We start from the raw sequence: 20,926 nt of genomic DNA, 5'->3' as shown, positions 1-20,926 counted from the left end.
GAGAAACATCTATGTGAGAGAGACACATTAACTGGTTGCCTCCTGCACAACCTTGACCGAGGCTGGGGACCAAACTGCAACCAAGATACTTACCCTTGACCGGAATCGAACCCGCAACTCTTTGGTCCTAGGGCCAATGCTCTAACCTCTGAACCAAACTGGCCTGGGCTCTATGGTTTAATTCTAGCTGCATTTTATTTTTTAAATTATTTAGGATAGCCCTGGCCAATGTGGCTTGGTTGGTTGTCATCCTGTGCACCAAAAGTTTGCCAGTTTGATTCCAGTCAGGCACATACCCAAGTTTCTGGAGGCAACCAATTGATGTTTCTCTTTCATATCTATGCTTTTCTGTCTCTCTCCCTTCGTTTCTCTCTTAAAAAAAAAAAAAATCAATATAAACATTTAAAATTTTTTATTTAGCATAAAGGTGGTTTTTTTATCCTCACCCGAGGACATTTTTGCATTTATCTTCAGATAGAGAGGGAGGAAGAGAGAGGAACATAGACCTGAGAGAGACACATTGAGTGGTTGCCACCCACACAACCCCAATTGGGGCTGGGGACAAACCAACCAAGGTATGTGCCCTTAAAGCAAACCAAACCCAGGACTTTCTGGTCTGCAGGCCGACGCTCTAACTGCTGAGCAAAACTGGCCAGGGCAGATGAAGGTTTTTTAAAAGGTTATTAAAAAACAGTCTATGGAATAATTCTGTAATGTGCTTAGACTGAGCTGGAAAAGAGATGCTAAACCACTTCAGGGCTAATCAGTGGACTCTTTTTATCTTTGTTGTATACCAGATACTCCATGGTGCTGCGGAATTATTTTTATTCTGTTAATTATGACAAATGTTAAGTAGAATAAGGAATTGCTCCAACAATTCCTGCTTATTTTCAAAGTACAGTTTAAGTCCAGGTATCAGCACTTGATAGAAATCTTTTAAGAACATCTTATACTTTGAGTTAGTTAAATCTAAATTTGCTTAAGGATTAAGTAGAAGAGTATGTTTATTTGCTAAAAGAATTAAGTAATCATAATTCCTGAGCTGATTCCTGAGGTTAATATGACTTTAAGCTGAATTTGTTTTCACTGCTAGGATGATTTTCTTTCCCTATATTTGTAAAACCATACCCAAGAAATTGTAAGCCTTTTCACTTGAAAAAGAAATGGGGTGTAAGGGCTGAACACTTAATTCCTTTGAGCAGTGAGGAGTTTCTTCCAGACTTTACCATCTGGATATTGGTGTTTCTTTACAGATTCCTCCTTCATTTCTGTGTAATAACCAGCTTCCTATCAGAGACAAAACAAAAACAGCAGTGTTAATAACCACCTGGAACAAAAAAAATTTATTTTATGTATTTCTGCTGTTCCTAGAAATGCTTTTAAATCTAAGCCAGAGGTAACTAAATTAATATTTTTAAAAGAAGATTCTGGGTGTTTGAAATGGAGGAGAGGGACACACTATTGGCTACATCCTAGGATTAGTGAACGAATAGAATTTCCTGATAGCTCAACCTGTGAAAATGAGGCCTGATCTCGACGTGTGGAGGATAAATGGCCCAGATAACACAACTGCAGTCAAAACTCGTCAGCTGACTAACCCGCTAGTCCGTGCCAGGTTTTTGTTTTTTTGCACAAGGAACACATATTTTAAGGTCTCAGCTGGTGAGGAAAAGCTGGCATTAGAGAGGCCTTGTCGGGCAATTTTACCCTCAAACCCTGACCTGCAGGCCTTAGGAATCTGATGTTGACTAACTATAGAGCCATTGTTTTCTAGATGTGAAAATAAGCCAAGGAGTCAAAGCTTTGAGCTCTAGGGTCTGGCTCCTGGAAGCAGTACGGCCATGTCTTGCTCTCGGAGGCCTTCCTGCCCCGCTCAACTTAGGCGCCACATAGGAAGCATTCTTGATTATTACAGGATACTTGAAATGTTCGAGCAGGTGGTCAACGTATTCGCACATCCTAGGAGGAAGGAATCAGGTGAGGTATTAATGACAAGTTAGATAATTCACTTGGTGGTAACTGTTAAAGCAGAGGGGTGCGCCCAGCCGGTGTGGCTCACTGGTTGAGTGTCGACCCATGCACTAGGTCACTCTTGATTCCCTGTCAAGGCACATGCCCAGGTTGTGGGCCTGATCCCGAATGGGGGGCATGCAGGAGGCAGACAGTCGATGTTCTCACTCATTGATGTTTCTATCTCCCTTTCCCTTCCTCTCTCTAAAATCAAAAGAAAAAATATTTAAAAAAAAAAAAAAAAAAAAAAAAGCAGGAGGGGTGGTACCACAATGAGGAAACGGTGGACTTGGTCAGGGCTTGGCTGATACCAGTTTCCTTCAACCTCTGTGCCTCAGGTTCTTATCTTCTATGAAATAAAGCAATGTGGAAGCTTGGATGAAATGAACCGAAATCTCTTTCAACTAAGGGTTTTGTGACCCCAAAAGGATTCCATTTAGAGTTCATAAAGATCTGAGATTATTTGGGTGCCTTTACCCCAAAGTTAGATGAATAGATTAAAATCACCAAATGGGGTCCCTTCCAGCTATACATATGATTTAGAAAAGCACAGATTTTAGGATCAGACCCATCTATTCAAATTTGGTGTCAGCCACTTACCAGTCTTGGAGCAAGTGGTCTAACTCTGCTGCCTAACTTTAGTCATCAGCTGGCTAATGAACAGCTGCTGTGAGGGCTGGCATGTGCCCTTTGCAGGGGATACACAAGGAATTGGCAAGAGAGGGCCTTGTGCTTTCAGTGGACATAAATACTAAGTCATCGACTATCCTGTTTGCTACCTGTATAAAGAACAGGGGAAGAACCAGCCCCATGGGAGAGCCCGCTGGCTGTGAAGAATGAACAGAGAACAGTGTTCCACACAGGAACTCACAAAGCAGAGATGTTGAGGTGTGACAGCTCACTGGTGGCTTTCTGCCTGCACAGTGACATTCCAGAGCAGTGAGGTCTGCTCTCAGGAGTGGCCTGAGGCACTTCACTCACTCCTGCGATCACAGTGCACAATGGCTCAGGGCTGACCCTGTTTTCCTCATTCCCTCAAGGCCTGCAAAACTTTTCAGGAACCCTCCTTGGTCCTGCCTTCAGGAACTGAACTGAGGGGCAAAAGCAGAATATCTTAGGAATGTTTATTTTTTATAGTTTAAAATAATTCTGAGAGAGAGAGATTAAGCAACTCAATAAGCTTTTTTCCCCCTAAGAATCCTGATTAAAATTCAATACACAGAAGACTGTCCAACAGTTCCAGTATATTTCTAATACTGTATATGGAGTGCTTTCTGGACAGTTATTAATTAGAAGGTAATGTAAAAATATATACAATATTAACACTTCCTAAATATTACTTAATAAAAGAAATATAGCCCTGGCTGGTTTGGCTCACTGGTTAGAGTGTCAGACTACAGGATTTGATTCCTGGTCAAGGGCGTGTACCTGGGTTGCAGGTTTCATCCCCAGCCCTGGTCCATGTCGAGTGGGAAGCAGCCAATCGATGTGTCTCTCTCATCTCAATGTTTTTCTCTTTCTCCCTCCCTCCCACTATCTGAAGAAAAATAGAAAAATATCCTCAGGTGAGGATTAAAAATAATAATACTAATAGAAATTTAAAAAAAAAGAAATACAAGTCTCTGAAAACAAACAAACAAACACTGCCTGCTCACTCACTACCCATCTTACGGAAGGAATCAGTACTTTATAACTAAAGTCCCCTACATACCTTTACAGGTCCCATTTCTTTCTCACAACCCTGAATTTGGTGTTTACCTTTCCCACGAATTTTTTTTTTTTTTTTTTTTTTTGTGGTACATGCCTCTAGCAGGAACCGAATCCGGGACTCTCTGGTCCACAGGTTGACACTCAATCACTGAGCCAAACTGGCCAGGGCTCCCACACATGTTTTTATGCTTTCACCATATACTTCTAGGGATCTTTCTGTGATAACACATTTAATTCCAGAAAGAAGTTAAAACGTATGTGTGTAGACAACTAGAAGGGGATTGTCTTAATTTAAAGCTCACCTGGGGCACATTGAGAAATCAGATGGATTGAAAGTGTTAGTAATGTTTTAAAGGGTGAAGGTAAAAGTTTGCAAAAGGCAGGAACTGTGGAAATTGTGTTGCTTGCGTGACCTTTGCTCAGCCTTTTGTTGAATACGGATAAGGATTATCTGGATTGTCCGAAAGGCAATGGATAACTCAGCAGATGCGGGATGAGATACCAGACCAGTCCTACTGCAAAGTGGACAATGAGCCAGACAAAGTACATCAGCAGAAACTGCTGGAAGCTAAAAGTAGGGTATATAACCGACATCCAAACCCTAATTCAAGGCTGAACCCTTCTCAGCTCAGCCCGCCTGCACCCAGGCACTTGCAATAAAGCCATTTTGCTCTACATTGGTCTTGTGTTATGGATGTGATCTCCTGCCAGCTCAGACCTTTTAGAAATAAATAGTAATGATGTGACCAGATCAGGGAAGACTCCAGCATTTGACAGATTAGACAGAGCAGAGAATATACCTATGATGGAAGTGGGATTTTAGAAAGTCAGAAACAACTCTGGCAGTTTTAACTCAGTGATTAGAGCATCAGCCCGCGGAACAACGAGTCTCGGGTTGGATTCCAGTCAAGGGCACGTACCTCGGTTGCGGTTTGTCCCTGGCCCTGGTCGGGTTGTGCAGTAGGCAACTGGTCAATGTATCTCTCTCACGACGATGTTTCTTTCTTTCTCCCTCCCTCCCACCCTATTTGAAGATAAATGGGAAAATATCCTTGGGTGAGGATTAAAAAAAAGAAGAAGAAAGTCAGAAAGAGAAGCCAGTTGAGGAAGGGGTTCTGGTTTCCATCTGGTTGAAAACTCACCCTCTCCCCTGCCTCCATGTACTTACAAATCTAAGTGATTCAGCTTTCTAGAACCCATCCCCCTAAAAGAAAAATGACTCTTCACTGTTGGGTCTCCGTGTTACTGCCCTGTGGGAGAAATGGAAGCAAAACCAGCCTGGTCTTTGAGTCACAGGATGTGCCAACGGACAGGGCACTTAGAGCCTTTGGTCACGAGAGCAGGATGAAAAGCTCTGGCCTGGACTGAGGGACACGAAGTTAAGCCACATCACTCACCTGTTTGTAAGGCTTGCAGAGATGGATATGAAGTCAAATAGAATCAGGTGCTGTACCAACTCACAGAGGCCAACTCCACCAGCATGGGGGCAGACAGGAACTGAAATGAAGGCAGATTTCTACTGAAAGCCAAGAGTTCGGCAGAAAAAGGGGAAGAGTGAGAACCTGCAGTTTTTCTTATTGCCTGCAAGCGATTAAATCATTTATTAATGTTTAGGGATAAAATCCCAGGATGAAAATCATCAAAGACTCCCTGATTAGGCCTAACAGTTAGAATAAAAGCAAAACGGCAAACTGCAGAGGGAACCACAGGTGTCTCATGGGCAGGGAAATGAAGGTTTGGTCTACAGGCTGCTGCGCCCTTACTTTCAAACTTTTTGGCCATCAGCAACACTGAGAGGCTCTCATTGACACTTCCCAGCCTACAGCTGTCACTCTGGAGAAACTGCAGGGCTTCCGCCTGTAAGAGCTGCTTAAACATCACTCTGTTGTGGCACTGGAAACAGAATTACAATAAAATCAAAAGAAGAATCAGCCTTGGACACCAGGGTCTGCAAACCTGGCAGCATGCCAAGTACAAGTCGCTCTTCAGTGACCTTCAGGAAACCTGGACTGTGTTTATTCTTATTTATTTTTCTCTATTGATTTTGGAGAGAGAGGAAGGGAGAGGGAGAGAGAGATAAAAACATCAGTGAGAGAGAACATCTATTGTCCACCTTCTGCATGCCCCCTACTGGGGATTTGGCCCAAAACCTGGGCATGTGCCCTGACCAGGTAGCGAACCAGCGACCTCTTGGTGCATGGGTCGATGCTCAACCACTGAGCCACACTGGCCAGGCAACTGTGTTTATTCTTTATTCTCAGTTGGCATGAGGCAAGCCCAGACAGTCCAGATGGGGACTTTCTACTCGCTTCTTTACAAATCAGCAAGTATAACAGTGTGAGTCATGTATAGTCACACGGCTTGCCACCTCTGAAGGAATAACAGTCATAGAGAAATGATGAAACACAGTGACAGCAATGAGCAGATGGCACAGATGACAAAACAACCATGGCAGAGCAGCATTGCTCCTTTTGCCGGGAAAACCGAGAATCTGTTCCCTCTCCCTGCTCTGCTCGCAGGCTGACGACTGCAGGTCTTGGCAGGCGTCAATGCTTCGTTTGTAAGCACAAAGCATGAACGCAATAATACTTACCCAGTTTGGAAGCTGGCTTTCTTAGAACCACACAGTGCATTTTATGCCCTTGCAAAAGAAAGTTTAAATTGCTACCATATAAATTTCCATTAGACACTTTGAAAAGAATAAATGACCTTAGTCATATGAATTATAGAACAATCCAGACACTTTTGACTAATCTGACTCTTGACTCTAATGAATTGCTGTAAAATGACCCAATTTCTAAGATTATGAAAATTTCCCGACTCAAAATACAAGTGATACAGCCTAACATATGACAATCTCCTCAGAAGGTGGCCAGTGTTTACTGACCCAAGGAGATGACACTTACCATTTCTCCTATGGCAACGCCAATTCCTAATGGGACCAATGCCTATAAAATATAAGACACCTAGTGTTATCTTTCCAAGTTACTGAACTGAAAATTTTGTATTTAAAAGTTTGGAGCTATTTAACTATTTAATGTTTAACTATTCAGAGCTGAAGAAAGAAACGTCCTTGCTGCGGAAGAGTGCAAGGCAGTCAAGGAGAATGTGTGCATACGGGAGGGGCTGCGTACGTCTGCAGAGGAAAGGTCATGCTTGCTCACACGCTGCCATTAGCTCCCTTCATGGCTATGGCCCTGCAGATTGTGTCTGGAGCCCGGGCAGTGGTGCGGAACTGGGAGAAGACGCAGCCACTCAGGAGTGGCTCCTCACAGACTTGAGGGGTTAGCCTCTGGCTGACTCCTTCTCATAGGTCATCACTCTCTTTATTCCCATCTTGTTGTCTCTCTGATGAGCCCCCGTCAGTGGTTAATCTAGAACACTGTCACTTCAAGCTCGGTGGGTGCCCACAGACCCTACTTTATTAGTTGGGCTCAGTTGGTGAGGTACTGAAATCTTCTGGTGATGCTGCTCTTTCTGTCCTACCCGCTGAAGCTACTTCATTCCCCACTAACTGGGCTCCTAAGCTCTAGGCCTGCCCCCCCACCCCACCCCCCCGACCCCATTGGAACTGCAGAGCCACACACTAGCCCCTACAGGCATCCTTGGTTCCTCCATGGCTTGGCCTTACCATTGTTTAGGGAATAGTATCAATGACAATAATGGCTAACACTTTCTGGGCTCTTACTACGCTGCCTTGAGCAAAACCCTGACTGAACAATTCCTCATCACAACCCCCTGAGATAGGAGCCATCATGATCCCCATTTCACAGATGAGAAAATGTGTACGGGGTTAGCAACTCTCCTGGATCACAAAGCTTACAAAGTTGTGGAGCCAGGGCCTGAAATCTCGGCTGACCCCAGAGCCAAAGGAGGCATCTGAATCACTAGATATGCTGACTTCCCTGCAGAAGAATCTTTAATGCAGGAGCCAGGTGTCCCCTGTGCCTGCCTTAACAGGTGTATAGACTTGGGCGAGTCACAGACGGCCCGCAGGTCAGAAGATAGTCCCTGGGGTACCATTTAGTGCTAATGGCTTATGGTTTCTGAAACTCCTAATTTAAGGAGGCTTGCTTCTTTCTCAAAAGAAAACGGGGATGGGGAGGGAGGAGCCGTGGTAGAGGGAGAAAGCCATTTGATTTATTCATTCCACCATCTTTAAAGCATATATGATTCTGACTCTGAATAAGTACCAAATGTTATTTCCTCCTTTAAATATTTCCTGAATCTGCCCCCATTCTACCCTCCTCTACCCCGCTTAATGCAAAAGCCTCCAAGCCCCTGTCCCAGCCTCCACTCTTTCTGCCCACTCCTCACCTCTCCTATACCCCTGTCACCCATCCTACATGCTGCCACCAGTCAAACCATCCTTATTTCCATTCTTTCATTCAAGAACCTATAGTGCCTCCCTGTGTTCAACTGCATCTTCTGAGCAGGTGGACCCCAGAGCCTGGCCCCAGGTGCCTTCCTTCCCTACAACCCCACCACGAACCCCCATTCAGCTGGATCCCTCCATGGCCCTACTGTGCTGGCTCTCTCAGCTCCCCCTGCCTTGGTTCCTCTCTCCCCACTTCTGCAGATGCCTCTTGAGAGCATGGCCTCCCAGACAGAGGACTGAAGCCCAGAAGCACTTCCAGGGAGACTCTCCAGGTGGCAGAGTTTCTGATCCCTGTTTGGACAAGTTGGCAGTCATTAGGACACAGCTGTGCCACAAGAACCCCAAAGCAAAAGTTTATTTACCCATGAACCCTCACCAGATTCTCATTTTGGGGTGATTCCTCGGAAGGTTTCCTCTGTGTTTAAATCAAAGGCTATGGTCACTCCACGGCTCCTGCTGGGTATCCCTCACCTGCAGTGTAGCTTCCTTAGCTGGCTCCATCTTAATCCCATGGTGGCTCCTGCTGTCCCAGCCCACAGCCCTGTCCCTTCTGTAACCCTCCTTCTACCGCCCTCAGGGCCCTGCCCCGTGTTCCACCTGTCTGTTTCATGGATCTTAGTCTTCTCTCTCCCGTCAGGCTGTAAAGTGGGGAAAGTGGAGGGCATTCCTTAAGCACAGGTTTTGTAGAGTGTTTGATATATGGATATCATGGACCTGAGATTTACTGAGAGAAGTGGACCCCACTGCCCATTAGGACCTGTGACTTCATGCAGGTGCACAGTGAGGTATCCCTCCTGGAACATGGGACTAAGATGTCCTCAGAGGGAAAATTTTAAGAGCAGCACATAAAGGGGAAGAGTAGATGCCAACTGACCTCAAGGAGAAAAAACAGTTCCTAGGCTCCTAGGCAGGTGGACTGGCCTCTAAGCCAAATGAATGTACTAACCAAAGGCACAATGTGGTGGGGAAGGGTTTTCAGATGAAAGCATAAAGGGGGTCCGAGGCGTGTGTTGGCTGGACCTGTACAAGCACTGCCTGGGGCCACAAGCAGGTATATCTGTACTGCAAAGATGGATGTGTTGGGCCATCTTGGTCTGATGTCACCACATATTCAAATCCCATAACCAGTTCCTGCCCTGGTTCCTCACTCATCCTGCAGCCTTTGATGGAATATGGCTACTCATGGAGCTTGTTCTGGTCAGAGGATATCAAAATCTAGAGCTCCCAGAAGTTAGTTTTCCTTTTAAAGTAACCAGCTGGCATTCTGGTTTTATACATCAGTGCTGTAAGCTGGGCTAATGGGAACCTCTCCCTGAGAGATGGGATGTTTCTCAGATGTTCTGACAAATCAGGTTCTTCCTAAACCTGAAAGGGAGTTAGGGTGGATTTTTGAAAGAAGAACCCTGGTGCAGAGGGAAGCAGACAGGCAGCCTTCTCTTTGGGAGACCTGACCTTGACATAGCTAAGCCTTTCCTTTTGAGTCATCCAGAGGAATCTATGCTTCTTATTTTATTCTGGGTGAGTAAAATATTTTACTATCAGTCAGCTGTGTATATTTACAAAGCATTCAGCTCTTAGCCATTTACTCTCTCTAAAATAAATAGAAATAAAGGGCAGTGGATAAACAGAAGTGAACAAAAGGATGTCAGGTCTGCAATTTCAGTACTTGTTACAAGTTACAATGATTTCAGCTACTTCATCAGGAAAAGTGAAGGGGAACAGGCAAAGGAATTTTAGGATCTGTTGCAACCACTGTGGAAAATGAAACAAAAAATACATGGCAGTGACAGGACCCCAGCAGTTGCAGCTGTTCTACCTTGGAGATGGTGGCGTGTCCCAGAATGTCATCAGGGGAGGTTGGCTCCTCAATCCACAGGGGCTTGAACTCAGCCAGCTTTGACACCCACTCCACTGCCTCGGGCACATCCCAGCGCTGGTTGGCATCCATCATCTGTAAGGAGAGACCCTTCATGGTGAGGTCTGCCAGCTGCTGACCTTGCTGCAGGGATGTGGCTCCCGGGTAAGAAATGTTGTCACTCAGTGCCACTGACAGCTGAGCAAGACTCCCCTGGGGAGCCTGACATTTCTTCTTTGGAGGACCAGCATGCAATCATAACACAGGGAGCCAAAGAGCAGCCACAGAGACTGGAATTTTGGCTCCAGATACTGCAAGTGCTCAAATAACATCACTACATTATAATGTTGATGACATGCTATAGGAACTTAACTCTTGTTTATATCAATTAGGCTATAGTAACATTGGTTTCATTATATATCATTATGCTTGAAGTCGCAGAACCTATCAACAACATTAAGTGAGGACTTACTGTACTGTCTTTGGAGATGTCCAGGAGTGTCCTGGGCTGGGCCCATGACACGTGTTCACTGGCCCTGGAGCTCTAATCCAATCTGCATTTAGATGCCACCAAATATTTTTGTGTTGCAGTGCTCATTGTTTGTAGGAACCGTTTTATCACATTCTGAATCATACACAGCAATGAATTTGTTCAATGGTCATTTATTGACTATTGTCTACTAGGTGTCTGGCACAATAATAAATAACCCAAACTCTACAATTAATTAAGCACCTATGCCACTAGGCATTTTATGCATTTTGTCCCATTTAATGTTTTTAATAACTCTACAAGGCAACTCATATTAACCCATTTTACAGATAAAACTGACATGCAGAGAAGTTAAGTAACTTGCCCACGATAATAAGTCAAGTAAATGGTGAGTTCAAGTTTAGGCCTCTTACTCCAAGGCCCTAGCTCTCTGTGTGCAGAGATCCTGCCTGGAAGCCAAATGCTGGGTATGCAGAATCTAACAAAGGGCTGCTCCATACCCTACACTATGACACTTTGAAAATAGGGACACGGAGACAGCTACCTATACTACAGAGATTTTCAACCTTTTTCATGTCATGGCATATATAAACTAATCACTAAAATTCAGTGGCACACCAAAATATATATTTTTTTGCCGATCTGACAAAAGAAAAATATAATTTTGATTGATTTACAAAAAATAATAATAATAACAGTAATTATCTACCCTTTTTGCTCCAAAGTGACTTTTAAAAAAATCAGGTATCTATGTCCTGGCCGGTGTGGCTCAGTTAGTTGAGCATTGTCCTGTGCAATGAAAGGTTGCCAGTTCAATTTCTGGTCAGGCACGTGCCCGGGTTATGGGCGCAATCCCAGTAAGGTGTGTGCAGGAGGCAGCCAATTGATGTTTTGCTCTCACATGCATGCTTCTCTCTCTCTCTCTCCCACTTCCTTTCTCTCTTAAAAAAAAAAAAAAGAGATTCCAAAATGGCGGCGGAGTGAACAGAAGTTACACAGACCACCTCCCAGAACCAAACTGGAATTACAACTATAACACAGACAAATCGACGGGAAAAACCAACAGAATAGCAGCTTGCGAGGACCATATAACCAGGGACAATGACTCGATCCTGGTAGGCTTGCGAAGGCGCAAGATGGGGGCTTGGGGGCTTGGAGCCCACGGTCATCAGCTCGGCAGCGGCCTCAGCTGTGAGCGGCGCCCTTGGGTTACACTCCCAAGTGGCTCCACAGAGCAGAGCTGGAACAAAGGCTAAAAAAGCCACAGCCACTCACCTTGGGCTCTGGCAGAGGGAGGGCAGACTGGACTGGAGCTGGGTCGGGACACTCAGGATTTGGAGGGCACTCAGAGCTTTTGTTGAGTTGCTGCCACTCAGGACGGTGGGCATATTGCTCCTTCCCAGGGCTCTGGGGAGAGGCAGCAGCCCCACCCTTGGAGATCCAACCCCACCCTGTGGGCCATTGAAGTGCTAATTGAAGCTCATTAACAACCAGCATCTGCCCCACCCTGGTGAAATCACCTTATGTTGAGCACCTGAGGGAGTTTTTCAATCAACTGACAACCGAAAACCCATCAAGTAATCTCAACTGCTAGCCTCCAGGTAAAAAGCTAGAGGATAACAGTCCCTTTACAGGGCTAGCAACTTTAACCAGGAAAGTAAGACTTAACAGTGGAGTTTAACGTGGGTCCTTTCTCGCTCATCTAAACCCAGGAGAGGGAGCCACAAACAGCAGAACACCAACACCCACAAGGAAAACTTGACAGGCTCCAAAGGCCATAGTGATAGCCAAAATGGTGAAACACAGAAAAAGAAGCCAAATGAAAGAGCAAAAGACCTCCACCGAAGATGAGATCAATGTGGAGCAGTTAGGCATGTTAACAGAGCTAAAATTCAGACCCATGATCTTGAGAAAGCTCAACAGCATGAGTAAGGACATAGAGATGCTGAAAATAAGCCAATTGGAATGTAAAAACCATCAAGAAGAGATAAAAAAATGACATGTCAGAAATGAAAAACACATTGGAAGGTTTAAAAAGCAGAGTAGAGGAAGCTGAGGACTGGATCAGTGAATTAGAAGACAGGGTAGAAAAAATCAACCAATCAGAAAACCAAAAGGAAAAAACGATTAAAAAACAGGAAGACAGCTTAAGAGAACTGTGGAACAACTGGAAATGTAATAATATTTGCATCATAGGAGTCCCCGAAGAAGAAGAAAATGAGCAAGGGATAGAGAATATATTCAAAAAAATAGTGACAGAAAACTTCCCTAATTTGGTGAAGGAAGAAGGCATTCAAGTTCAAGAAGCACAGAGAGTCCCAAGTAAAAAGAACCCAAACAGGCCCACACCAAGACACATAGTAATTAAAATGCCACAAATTAAAGACAAAGAGAGAATCCTAAAAGCAGCAAGAGAGAAGCAACAGGTTACCTACAAAGGAAACCCCATAAGGCTCTCAGCTGACTTCTCACAAGAAACACTACAGGCCAGAAGGGAATGGCATGAAGTAATCAAAGTCATGAAAAACAAGGATCTGAATCCAAGACTACTCTACCCAGGAAGGCTATCATTCAAAATAGAAGGTCAAATAAAGAGCTTCCCAGACAAAAAAAGGCTAAGGGAATACATTAGCACTAAACCAGCACTGCAAGAAATGTTAAAAGGACTGCTGTAATTAGCAGAAGAAAAGGGAAGAAAAATAGAATCACACTAAACAAAAATGGCGATAAATAAGTACATATCAATAATCACCTTAAATGTTAATGGATTGAATGCTCCCATAAAAAGACACAGAGTAGCTGATTGGATAAGAAAGCATGACTCATCTATATGTTGTTTACAAGAGACCCACCTCACAACAAAAGACTCACATAAGGTTGAAAGTGAAGGGATGGGAAAAAATCTTCCAAGCAAATGGAAAGGAAACAAGAGCTAGGGTAGCAATGCTCATATCTGATAAAATAGATTTCCAAATGAAGGCCATCACTAGAGACAAAGAAGGCCACTACACAATATTGAAAGGATCTATCCAACAGGAAGATATAACCTTGATAAACATATATGCACCCAATATAGGAGCACCAAAATATATTAAAAATCTTCTGGAGGACTTCAAAGGAGAAATCGACAGCAATACAATCATAGCAGGGGACTTCAACACCCCATTGACACCACTGGATGGATCCTCTGAACAAAAAATTAGCAAGGAATCAGACTCTAAATGAAGAAGTAGACCAAATGGATTTAATAGATATCTACCGAGAAATACACCCAAAAACTACAGAATTCACATTCTTCTCAAGTGCACATGGGACATTCTCAACGATAGACCACCTGATAGGATACAAGCTAAATCTCTACAAGTTCAAGAAGATTGAAATCATATGAAGCATCTTCTCAGATCATAATGGCATAAAACTAGAAATCAATTGCAACAACAACATGCAAAGACATCTGAACACATGGAAGCTACATAGCATGTTATTAAACAATGAACAGGTTACCATGAGATTGAGGAAGAAATTAAAAACTTCCTGGAAACCAATGAAAATGAAGACACAACAACACAAAATCTCTGGGATACAGCAAAAGCAGTTCTGAGAGGGAAGTTCATAGCACTACAGGCCTACCTCAAGAACAAGAAAAATTTCTAATTGACTGTCTAACCTCACAACTTAAAGAATTAGAAAGCAAACAAAAAGAAGACCCCAGAGCAAGTAGAAGGAAGGAAAGAGTAAAGATCAGAGCAGAAATAAATGACATAGGGACCAAAAAAACAATTCAAAGGATCAATGAAACAAAGAGCTGGTTTTCAAAAAGATAAACAAAATTGATGGACTCTTAGCTAGACTCACTAAGAAACAAAGAGAGAGAACCCAAATACACAAAATCAGAAATGAAAGAGGAGTAGTAACAACTGACACCACAGACATTCAAAAGATTGTTAACAGGTACTATGAACAATTATATGGCAACAAATTTGACAATCTAAGCGAAATGGACAAATTTCTAGAAACACATAGTCTCCCAAAACTGGACCCGGAAGAGATAGAAAACGTGGGCAGACCAATAACAACTAAGGAAATTGAAGAGGTAATCAAGACTCTCCCAGCAAACAAAAGCCCAGGCCCAGATAGCTTCACAGGGGAGTTTTACCGAACATTCAAAAAAGAACACCCATTCTCCTCAAACTATTTCAAAAAATTCAAGAAGAAAAATTCCAAACTCCTTATATGAGGCCAGCATAATTCTAATTCCAAAACCAGAAGAAGACACTACAAAGAAAGAAAACTACAGGCCAATATCCCTGATGAACATAGACGCCAAAATCCTAAACAAAATACTAGCAAATCAGATCCAGCAACACATCAAAAAAATTATTGACCATGACCAAGTGGGATTCATCCCAGGGATGCAAGGCTGGTACAATATTCTCAAGTCAATAAATGTGATACACCACATAAACAAAATGAAGAATAAAAACCACATGATCATATCAATAGATCCTGAAAAAGCATTTGACAAAATCCAGCATCCATTTCTGAGAAAAACTCTCGGCAATCTGAGAATAGAGGGATCATATCTCAACATAATAAAGGCCATATATGAAAGACCTACAGCCAATATCATGCTCAATGGGCAGAAACTAAAAGCATTTCCCTTAAGAACAGGAACAAGACAGGGATGCCCACTTTTGCCACTCTTATTTAACATAGTACTGGAAGTCTTAGCCACAGCAATCAGACAGGAAGAAAAAATAAAAGGGATCCAAATTGGAAAGGAGGAAGTGAAACTGTCATTATTTGCAGATGACATAATATTATACATAGAAAACCCTAAAGACTCTATCAACAATCTACTAAACTTAATAAATGAATTTGGCAAAGTAACAGGACACAAAATTAATGCCAAGAAATTGACGGCATTCTTATACACCAATGATGAAGTCACAGAAACAGAATCTGAAAAAACAATCCCATTTACCATCACATCAAAAAAGTTAAGATACCTAGAAGTAAAGGACCTATTTGCAGAAAACTACTAGACATTAAAAATATATATATATATAGAGGAAGATATAAAAAAGTGGAAGCACATACCTTGTTCATGGATTGGAAGAATTAACATCATTAAAATGTCTATATTACCCAAAGCAATCTATAAATTTAATGCAATCCCCATCAAAATACCAATGACATATTTCACAGAACTAGAACAAATACTTCAAAAGTTTATATGGAACCAAAAAAAGACCTTGAGTAGCCACAGCAATCTTGAGAAAGAAGGACAAAGTATGTGGGACCACAATACCAGATATCAGGTTATGCTACAAAGTGACTGTAATCAAAACAGCCTGGTACTGGCACAAGAACAGGCATATATTGCCCTGGCCAGTTTGGCTCAGCGGTTAGAGCATTGGCCTGCAGTCCAGAGAGACCTGGGTTCAGTTCCCACTAAGGGTATTTACCTTGGTTGCAGTTTGTACCCGGCTCTGGTTGGGTTGTGTAGGTGGCAACCACTCTATGTGTCCCTTTCACGTCGATGTTTCTCTCTCTCTCCCTCCCACTCTATCTGAACAAAAAATGGAAAAATGTCCTTGGGTGAGGATTAAAAAAAAAAAAAAGAACAGGCATATAGACCAGTGGAACAGAACAGAGAACCCAGAAATGGACTCAAGGCAATATAGTCAATTAATATTTGACAAAGGTGGCAAGAGCATACAGTGGAGTAAAGACAGCCTCTTTAACAAATGGTGTTGGGAAAATTGGACAGCTACATGCAAAAAAATGAAACTAGACCATCAACTTACACCATACACAAAAATAAACTCAAAATGGATAAAAGACTTAAATGTGACCCGTGAATCCATAAAAATTCTAGAAGAAAATATAGGCAACAAAATTTCGGACATCATACGGAGCAGAATTTTCACTGATACATCACCTAAGGCAACAGAAACAAAGGAGAAAATGAACAACACATGGGACTACATCAAACTCAAAAGCTTCTGCACAGCAAAAGAAACAACTATCAACATGGAAAGGCAACCCACTGTATGGGAGAACATCATTGCCAATGATGCATCAGATAAGGGGTGAATTTCTAAAATATATAGAGTATTCATACCACTGAACAAAAGGAAGACAAAGAACCCAATTAAAAAATGGGCAGAGGAGCTGAATAGACACCTCTTCAAACAGGATATACAAATGGCCAAGAAACATATGAATAAATGCTCAACATCACTAATCATCAGAGAGATGCAAATTAAAACAACAATGAGGTATCACCTCACACCTGTCAGAATGGCGGCCATCAACAAATCATCAAACAAGTGTTGGCGAGGGTGTGGAGAAAAGGGGACTCTAGTACACTGCTGGTGGTAATGCAGACTGGTGCAGCCATTATGGAAAACAATATGGTGTTACTTCAAAAAATTAAAAATTGAACTTCCATTTGACCCAGTGATCCCATTTCTAGGTATATACCCTAAGAAGTATGAAACACCAATCAGAAAGAATATATGTACCCCCATGTTTATAGCAGCACTATTTACAATAGCTAAGATCTGGAAACAGCCAAAGTGTTCATCAGTAGACGAATGGATAAAAAAGCAGTGGTACATATACACAGTGGAGTACTATGCAGCTGTAAGAAAAAAAAAGATCTCTTATCCTTTGAGACGACATGTGGGGACCTGGAAAGTATTATCCTAAGTGAAACATGCCAAGCAGAAAAAGACAAATACCACATGATCTCACTTATTTGTGGAATATAATGAATGTAACAGTCTGAGGAATAGGGTAGACCCAGAGACGTGGAAGTAGGGTACAGACTGACAACCCTCAGAAGGGGAGTGGTGGGGGGAGGGAAGTGATAAACCACAGACCTTATATGCATGTATGCATAACCAATGGACATGAACAACAAAGCCAGGCACGGGGCGGGGGGGATGGGGAGGAGTATGTCAATGGGGTAAAAAAGGAGAAACATCTGTAACAAAAATAAAATAAAATAAAAAAGAATAACAACAAAAAAATGAATAAAAATTCTTGCTTAACCAGCTGGTTTGGCTCAGCGGTTGGGCATTGACCCATGCACCAAGAGGTAGCCAGTTAGATTCCCGGTCAGGGCACATGTCCAGGTTGTAGGCTCAATCCCCAGTAGGGGGGCATCCGGAAGGAGGCCAATGTACTTATCTATCTCATCAATGTTTCTATCTCTCTCCCTCTCGCTTCCTTTCTCCCTAAAATCAATAAAGAAAAAATTTTTTTTTTAATTCTTGCTGCACACCAGTTGAAAATTGCTGCTCTAGTAGAATGTGTCATGTGGTGAGAGTGCCCTCATGGGACACTATCAGAACCAGAGGACAGTACACACAGAATCAGTTTTGTTTTTTTTATCCTCACCTGCGGACATTTTTTTTGCATTTATCTTCAGATAAAGTGGAAGGGAGAGAGGGAGGAAGAGAGAGAGAGAGAAACATCGATATGAAAGGGACACATTGAATGGTTGCCACCCACATGACCCCAACCGAGGCCGGGGACAAACTGGAACTGAAGTACGTGCCCTTAGTGGGAACTGAACCCAGGACTCTCTGGTCTGCGGGCTGACGCTCTAACCACTGAGAAAAACCAGCCAAGGCCAGAATCAATTATTATAAATAATTTGGATGAGGATGACCTCACAAGACAAAAGTAGCATTAATTTATGTATAAATAATGGGACATCTGATCCTAGGTCAAGGACTCCAAACTTCTATTTTAACTTAGGAAACAAGTTTCTAAACCTTAATAAAAACATCTTATTGTGACTTCCTTTTATGAAAATATTTTATAAATAATAAGAAATGTTTTTAAACTACACAGTTAGGAATACTGATCCTTTCATTTATCTCAAAGTTCCAGCATTTCTTCAACAATGGCTCCCGGAGAACCACTTACCTGATGAGCTAGGTGTTGGTCAGACTTGTTAAGGAGGGAGATTAAATGATTGACACACGCGGGCACCAATGGGAGACCTGTTTGCTCGGGTGCATTCATATTAGCAAGAAGGAACAATCCCTAATCCTGATCTTAACTAGTTATGCAGAATAAAAAAACATTTAACCATCAGCCCCCTCAACTGTTTGTTTGTTTTTTAATCCTCATCTGAGGACATTTTTCCATTTTTTGTTCAGATAGAGTGGAAGGGAGAGAGAGAGAAACATCGATGTGAAAGGGACACATCAAGTGGCTGCCACCCGCACGACCCAACCATGGCTGGGGACAAACTGCAACCGAGGTACATGCCCTTAGCGGGAACTGAACCCAGGTCTCTCTGGACCACAGGCCAGTGCTCTAACTGCTGAGCCAAACCGGCCAGGGCTATTGTTTTTTGTTTTTTATTTTTAAGAGTTTACCTACTGTAACAAGACCACAAAACTGTACTTCCTCTGGCATTCAGTTTTTAAATTCCCAAAGTTTTTAAATCCTTACTTGAAATGAGTTGCAGTTTGGTCCTGGACACAGGTTTCCTATATAGCTGTTTATTTCTCAGTGGAAGGAGAGGATATTTACCAAAGTCTTCTCGGGTCCAATCATATTTCTGATGAGTCGGCATCTAAGGATGTCATCCTGGAGATCAGCACCAACTTTTACCTTAAACCTGTAAAATCAATTTGGTTTGATAGTTACATTCCCTGACTTAGCAATGATACCTGAAGTGACCGTCTCTGAAAATAATTCACAGATCACATTCTCTAGTAACTTCTTGCTCTTTCCCAATAAATCTTCAGAAAAATCACTTGAAAATAACCCTGAAAACATTATATCTTTACCTCACTATCAGGGCAATGAGTGTCAATTACCGGTGATCTAAACTTAAAAAACTTGAGAGAGCAGTTAGACCTTTAATAACATTAACTGAGTTCTTGCTGTGCCATGAAAAATAAATAAGAAGGAAAAAGCTGTCTTCTGGACAAGATGGCGTGTAGATAAATGCAGTATCGCCTCCCCCCCCAACCACATCAAAAGTACAACTAAAGTACAGAAAAATCATCATTCAAATCCATCTGAAATCGAGCTGAATGGAAGTCCTACAACTATGAAATTAAAGAAGCAGCCACATCAAGACTGGTAGAAGGGGTGGAGGCACGGTCAGGCTGGTCCCAACGCCCACATGTGGCTGATAAAACTCTGGAGGGTACCTCAGCTGTGGAGGTCCTCCCTGAGGAGTGAGGGGTCCCTATCCAGCTCAGGGTTCCAGTGCCAGGAAGAGAAGTCCCCATAACTTCTGGCTGTAAAAACCAGTGGGAACTGAGGTTGAGGAAGGCTGAGGCTGGAATACCAGGCAGCTCCTCTTAAAGGGCCTGTGCACGGACTTATTCGGACTTGCTCCCTCTGAGATCCAGCATGGGGGAGGCAGCTCGAGAGGCACCAGAGACATACGGGGAAGAACTGAGTTGTTTGGCATTGGGGCGAGGGTGAGAGAGGCAACTTTCTCCTGGACAGATGTGCTGGTGGAGGCCATTGTTCCTTTGGTGAGCCCTTCCCCCATGAGGCCAGCAGACGGCTGCTATATCTGGGACTCCAGCAACCTGGCTCACACTGTTTGCCCTACCCTGGTGATTCCCAGAGGCCCTGCCCCACCCAACTTTCAGGCCCATCCAAGCTGTTTCTAGTGGCTTTATCATAGGATTAGCCTGTCTTGGATCCTGCTTCAGATTTTCCTAAATTCTCTCAAATAAGCAGCATCTGGTCTCAGTGAGTCCCAAACCTCTCATTAAGTGGCCCCAAGCCTGGCACTAGAAGCAGCCAGCCTTGGTTCACAGCTTGGCTTTGCCTGGGCACCTCCAAGCCCAGCACAAACAGCAGCCATCTGCACCCCGCTTTGTTGCTTATGCCTGGTGGCCCCAGGTAGAACACAGGCAGTGGCTGACCTTGTCCAGGAGCCAGCACACCCAATGGACAGCTTCAGAACACTGAAGCACCACCACCCAACCACCTCCACAAGTGACACACTCAAGGAATGACTCAGTGGGTACCAGAGCCTTGCTGAAGTAAGTCTTGCTCTGTGTGGTGGGCCTCTGCACAGTTGATCATCCAAAGTAGTCAGAGGTCGGTGATTAGTGGGCACAGCCAGTCCTTGAAGCTGATCAGCCTGAGTAAAACCCTCTCATTGATGTGTCAACAGCAATCAAGACTCAATTACAACAGAAGGGTATAAAGTCCACTCAAGGGGTATAGCTGAAGGGCTTAGCTGGGAGACCAGGGAGGCTGTGCCACTGGACCCTGAAGGACACCTACTACAACAGGCCACCCTAGGAAGCCCAGGAAACATAGCAACTCTACCTAATACATAGAAACAAACACAGGGAGGCAGCCAAAATGAGGAGACAAAGAAACATGTCCCAAATGAAAGAATAGAACAAAACTCCAGGGAAAGAACTAAATAAAATGGAGATAAGCAATCTAACAGATACAGAGTTCAAAACACTGCTTA

At 43.2% G+C, this 20,926-nt stretch overlaps 1 protein-coding gene across 1 annotated transcript in view; it reads right to left on the bottom strand.

The window, feature by feature from the left end:
• Positions 1 to 1,185: 1,185 nt before the first annotated feature.
• The window catches only part of ENOSF1 (enolase superfamily member 1), a 42,521-nt gene continuing 22,780 nt past the window's right edge, over positions 1,186 to 20,926 (bottom strand). The window contains 7 exon segments of the mRNA XM_036245498.1: positions 1,186 to 1,283; positions 1,874 to 1,959; positions 5,118 to 5,217; positions 5,484 to 5,613; positions 6,627 to 6,668; positions 9,915 to 10,049; positions 19,003 to 19,090. Coding sequence (XP_036101391.1) covers positions 1,186 to 1,283; positions 1,874 to 1,959; positions 5,118 to 5,217; positions 5,484 to 5,613; positions 6,627 to 6,668; positions 9,915 to 10,049; positions 19,003 to 19,090 — 679 coding nt within the window.

Source organism: Molossus molossus, unplaced genomic scaffold (assembly GCF_014108415.1).
Source record: "Molossus molossus isolate mMolMol1 unplaced genomic scaffold, mMolMol1.p scaffold_m16_p_6, whole genome shotgun sequence".
Taxonomy (NCBI): domain Eukaryota; kingdom Metazoa; phylum Chordata; class Mammalia; order Chiroptera; family Molossidae; genus Molossus; species Molossus molossus.
Note: the sequence above shows the minus strand (reverse complement) of the source record. Positions and strands in the feature narration are given on the sequence as shown.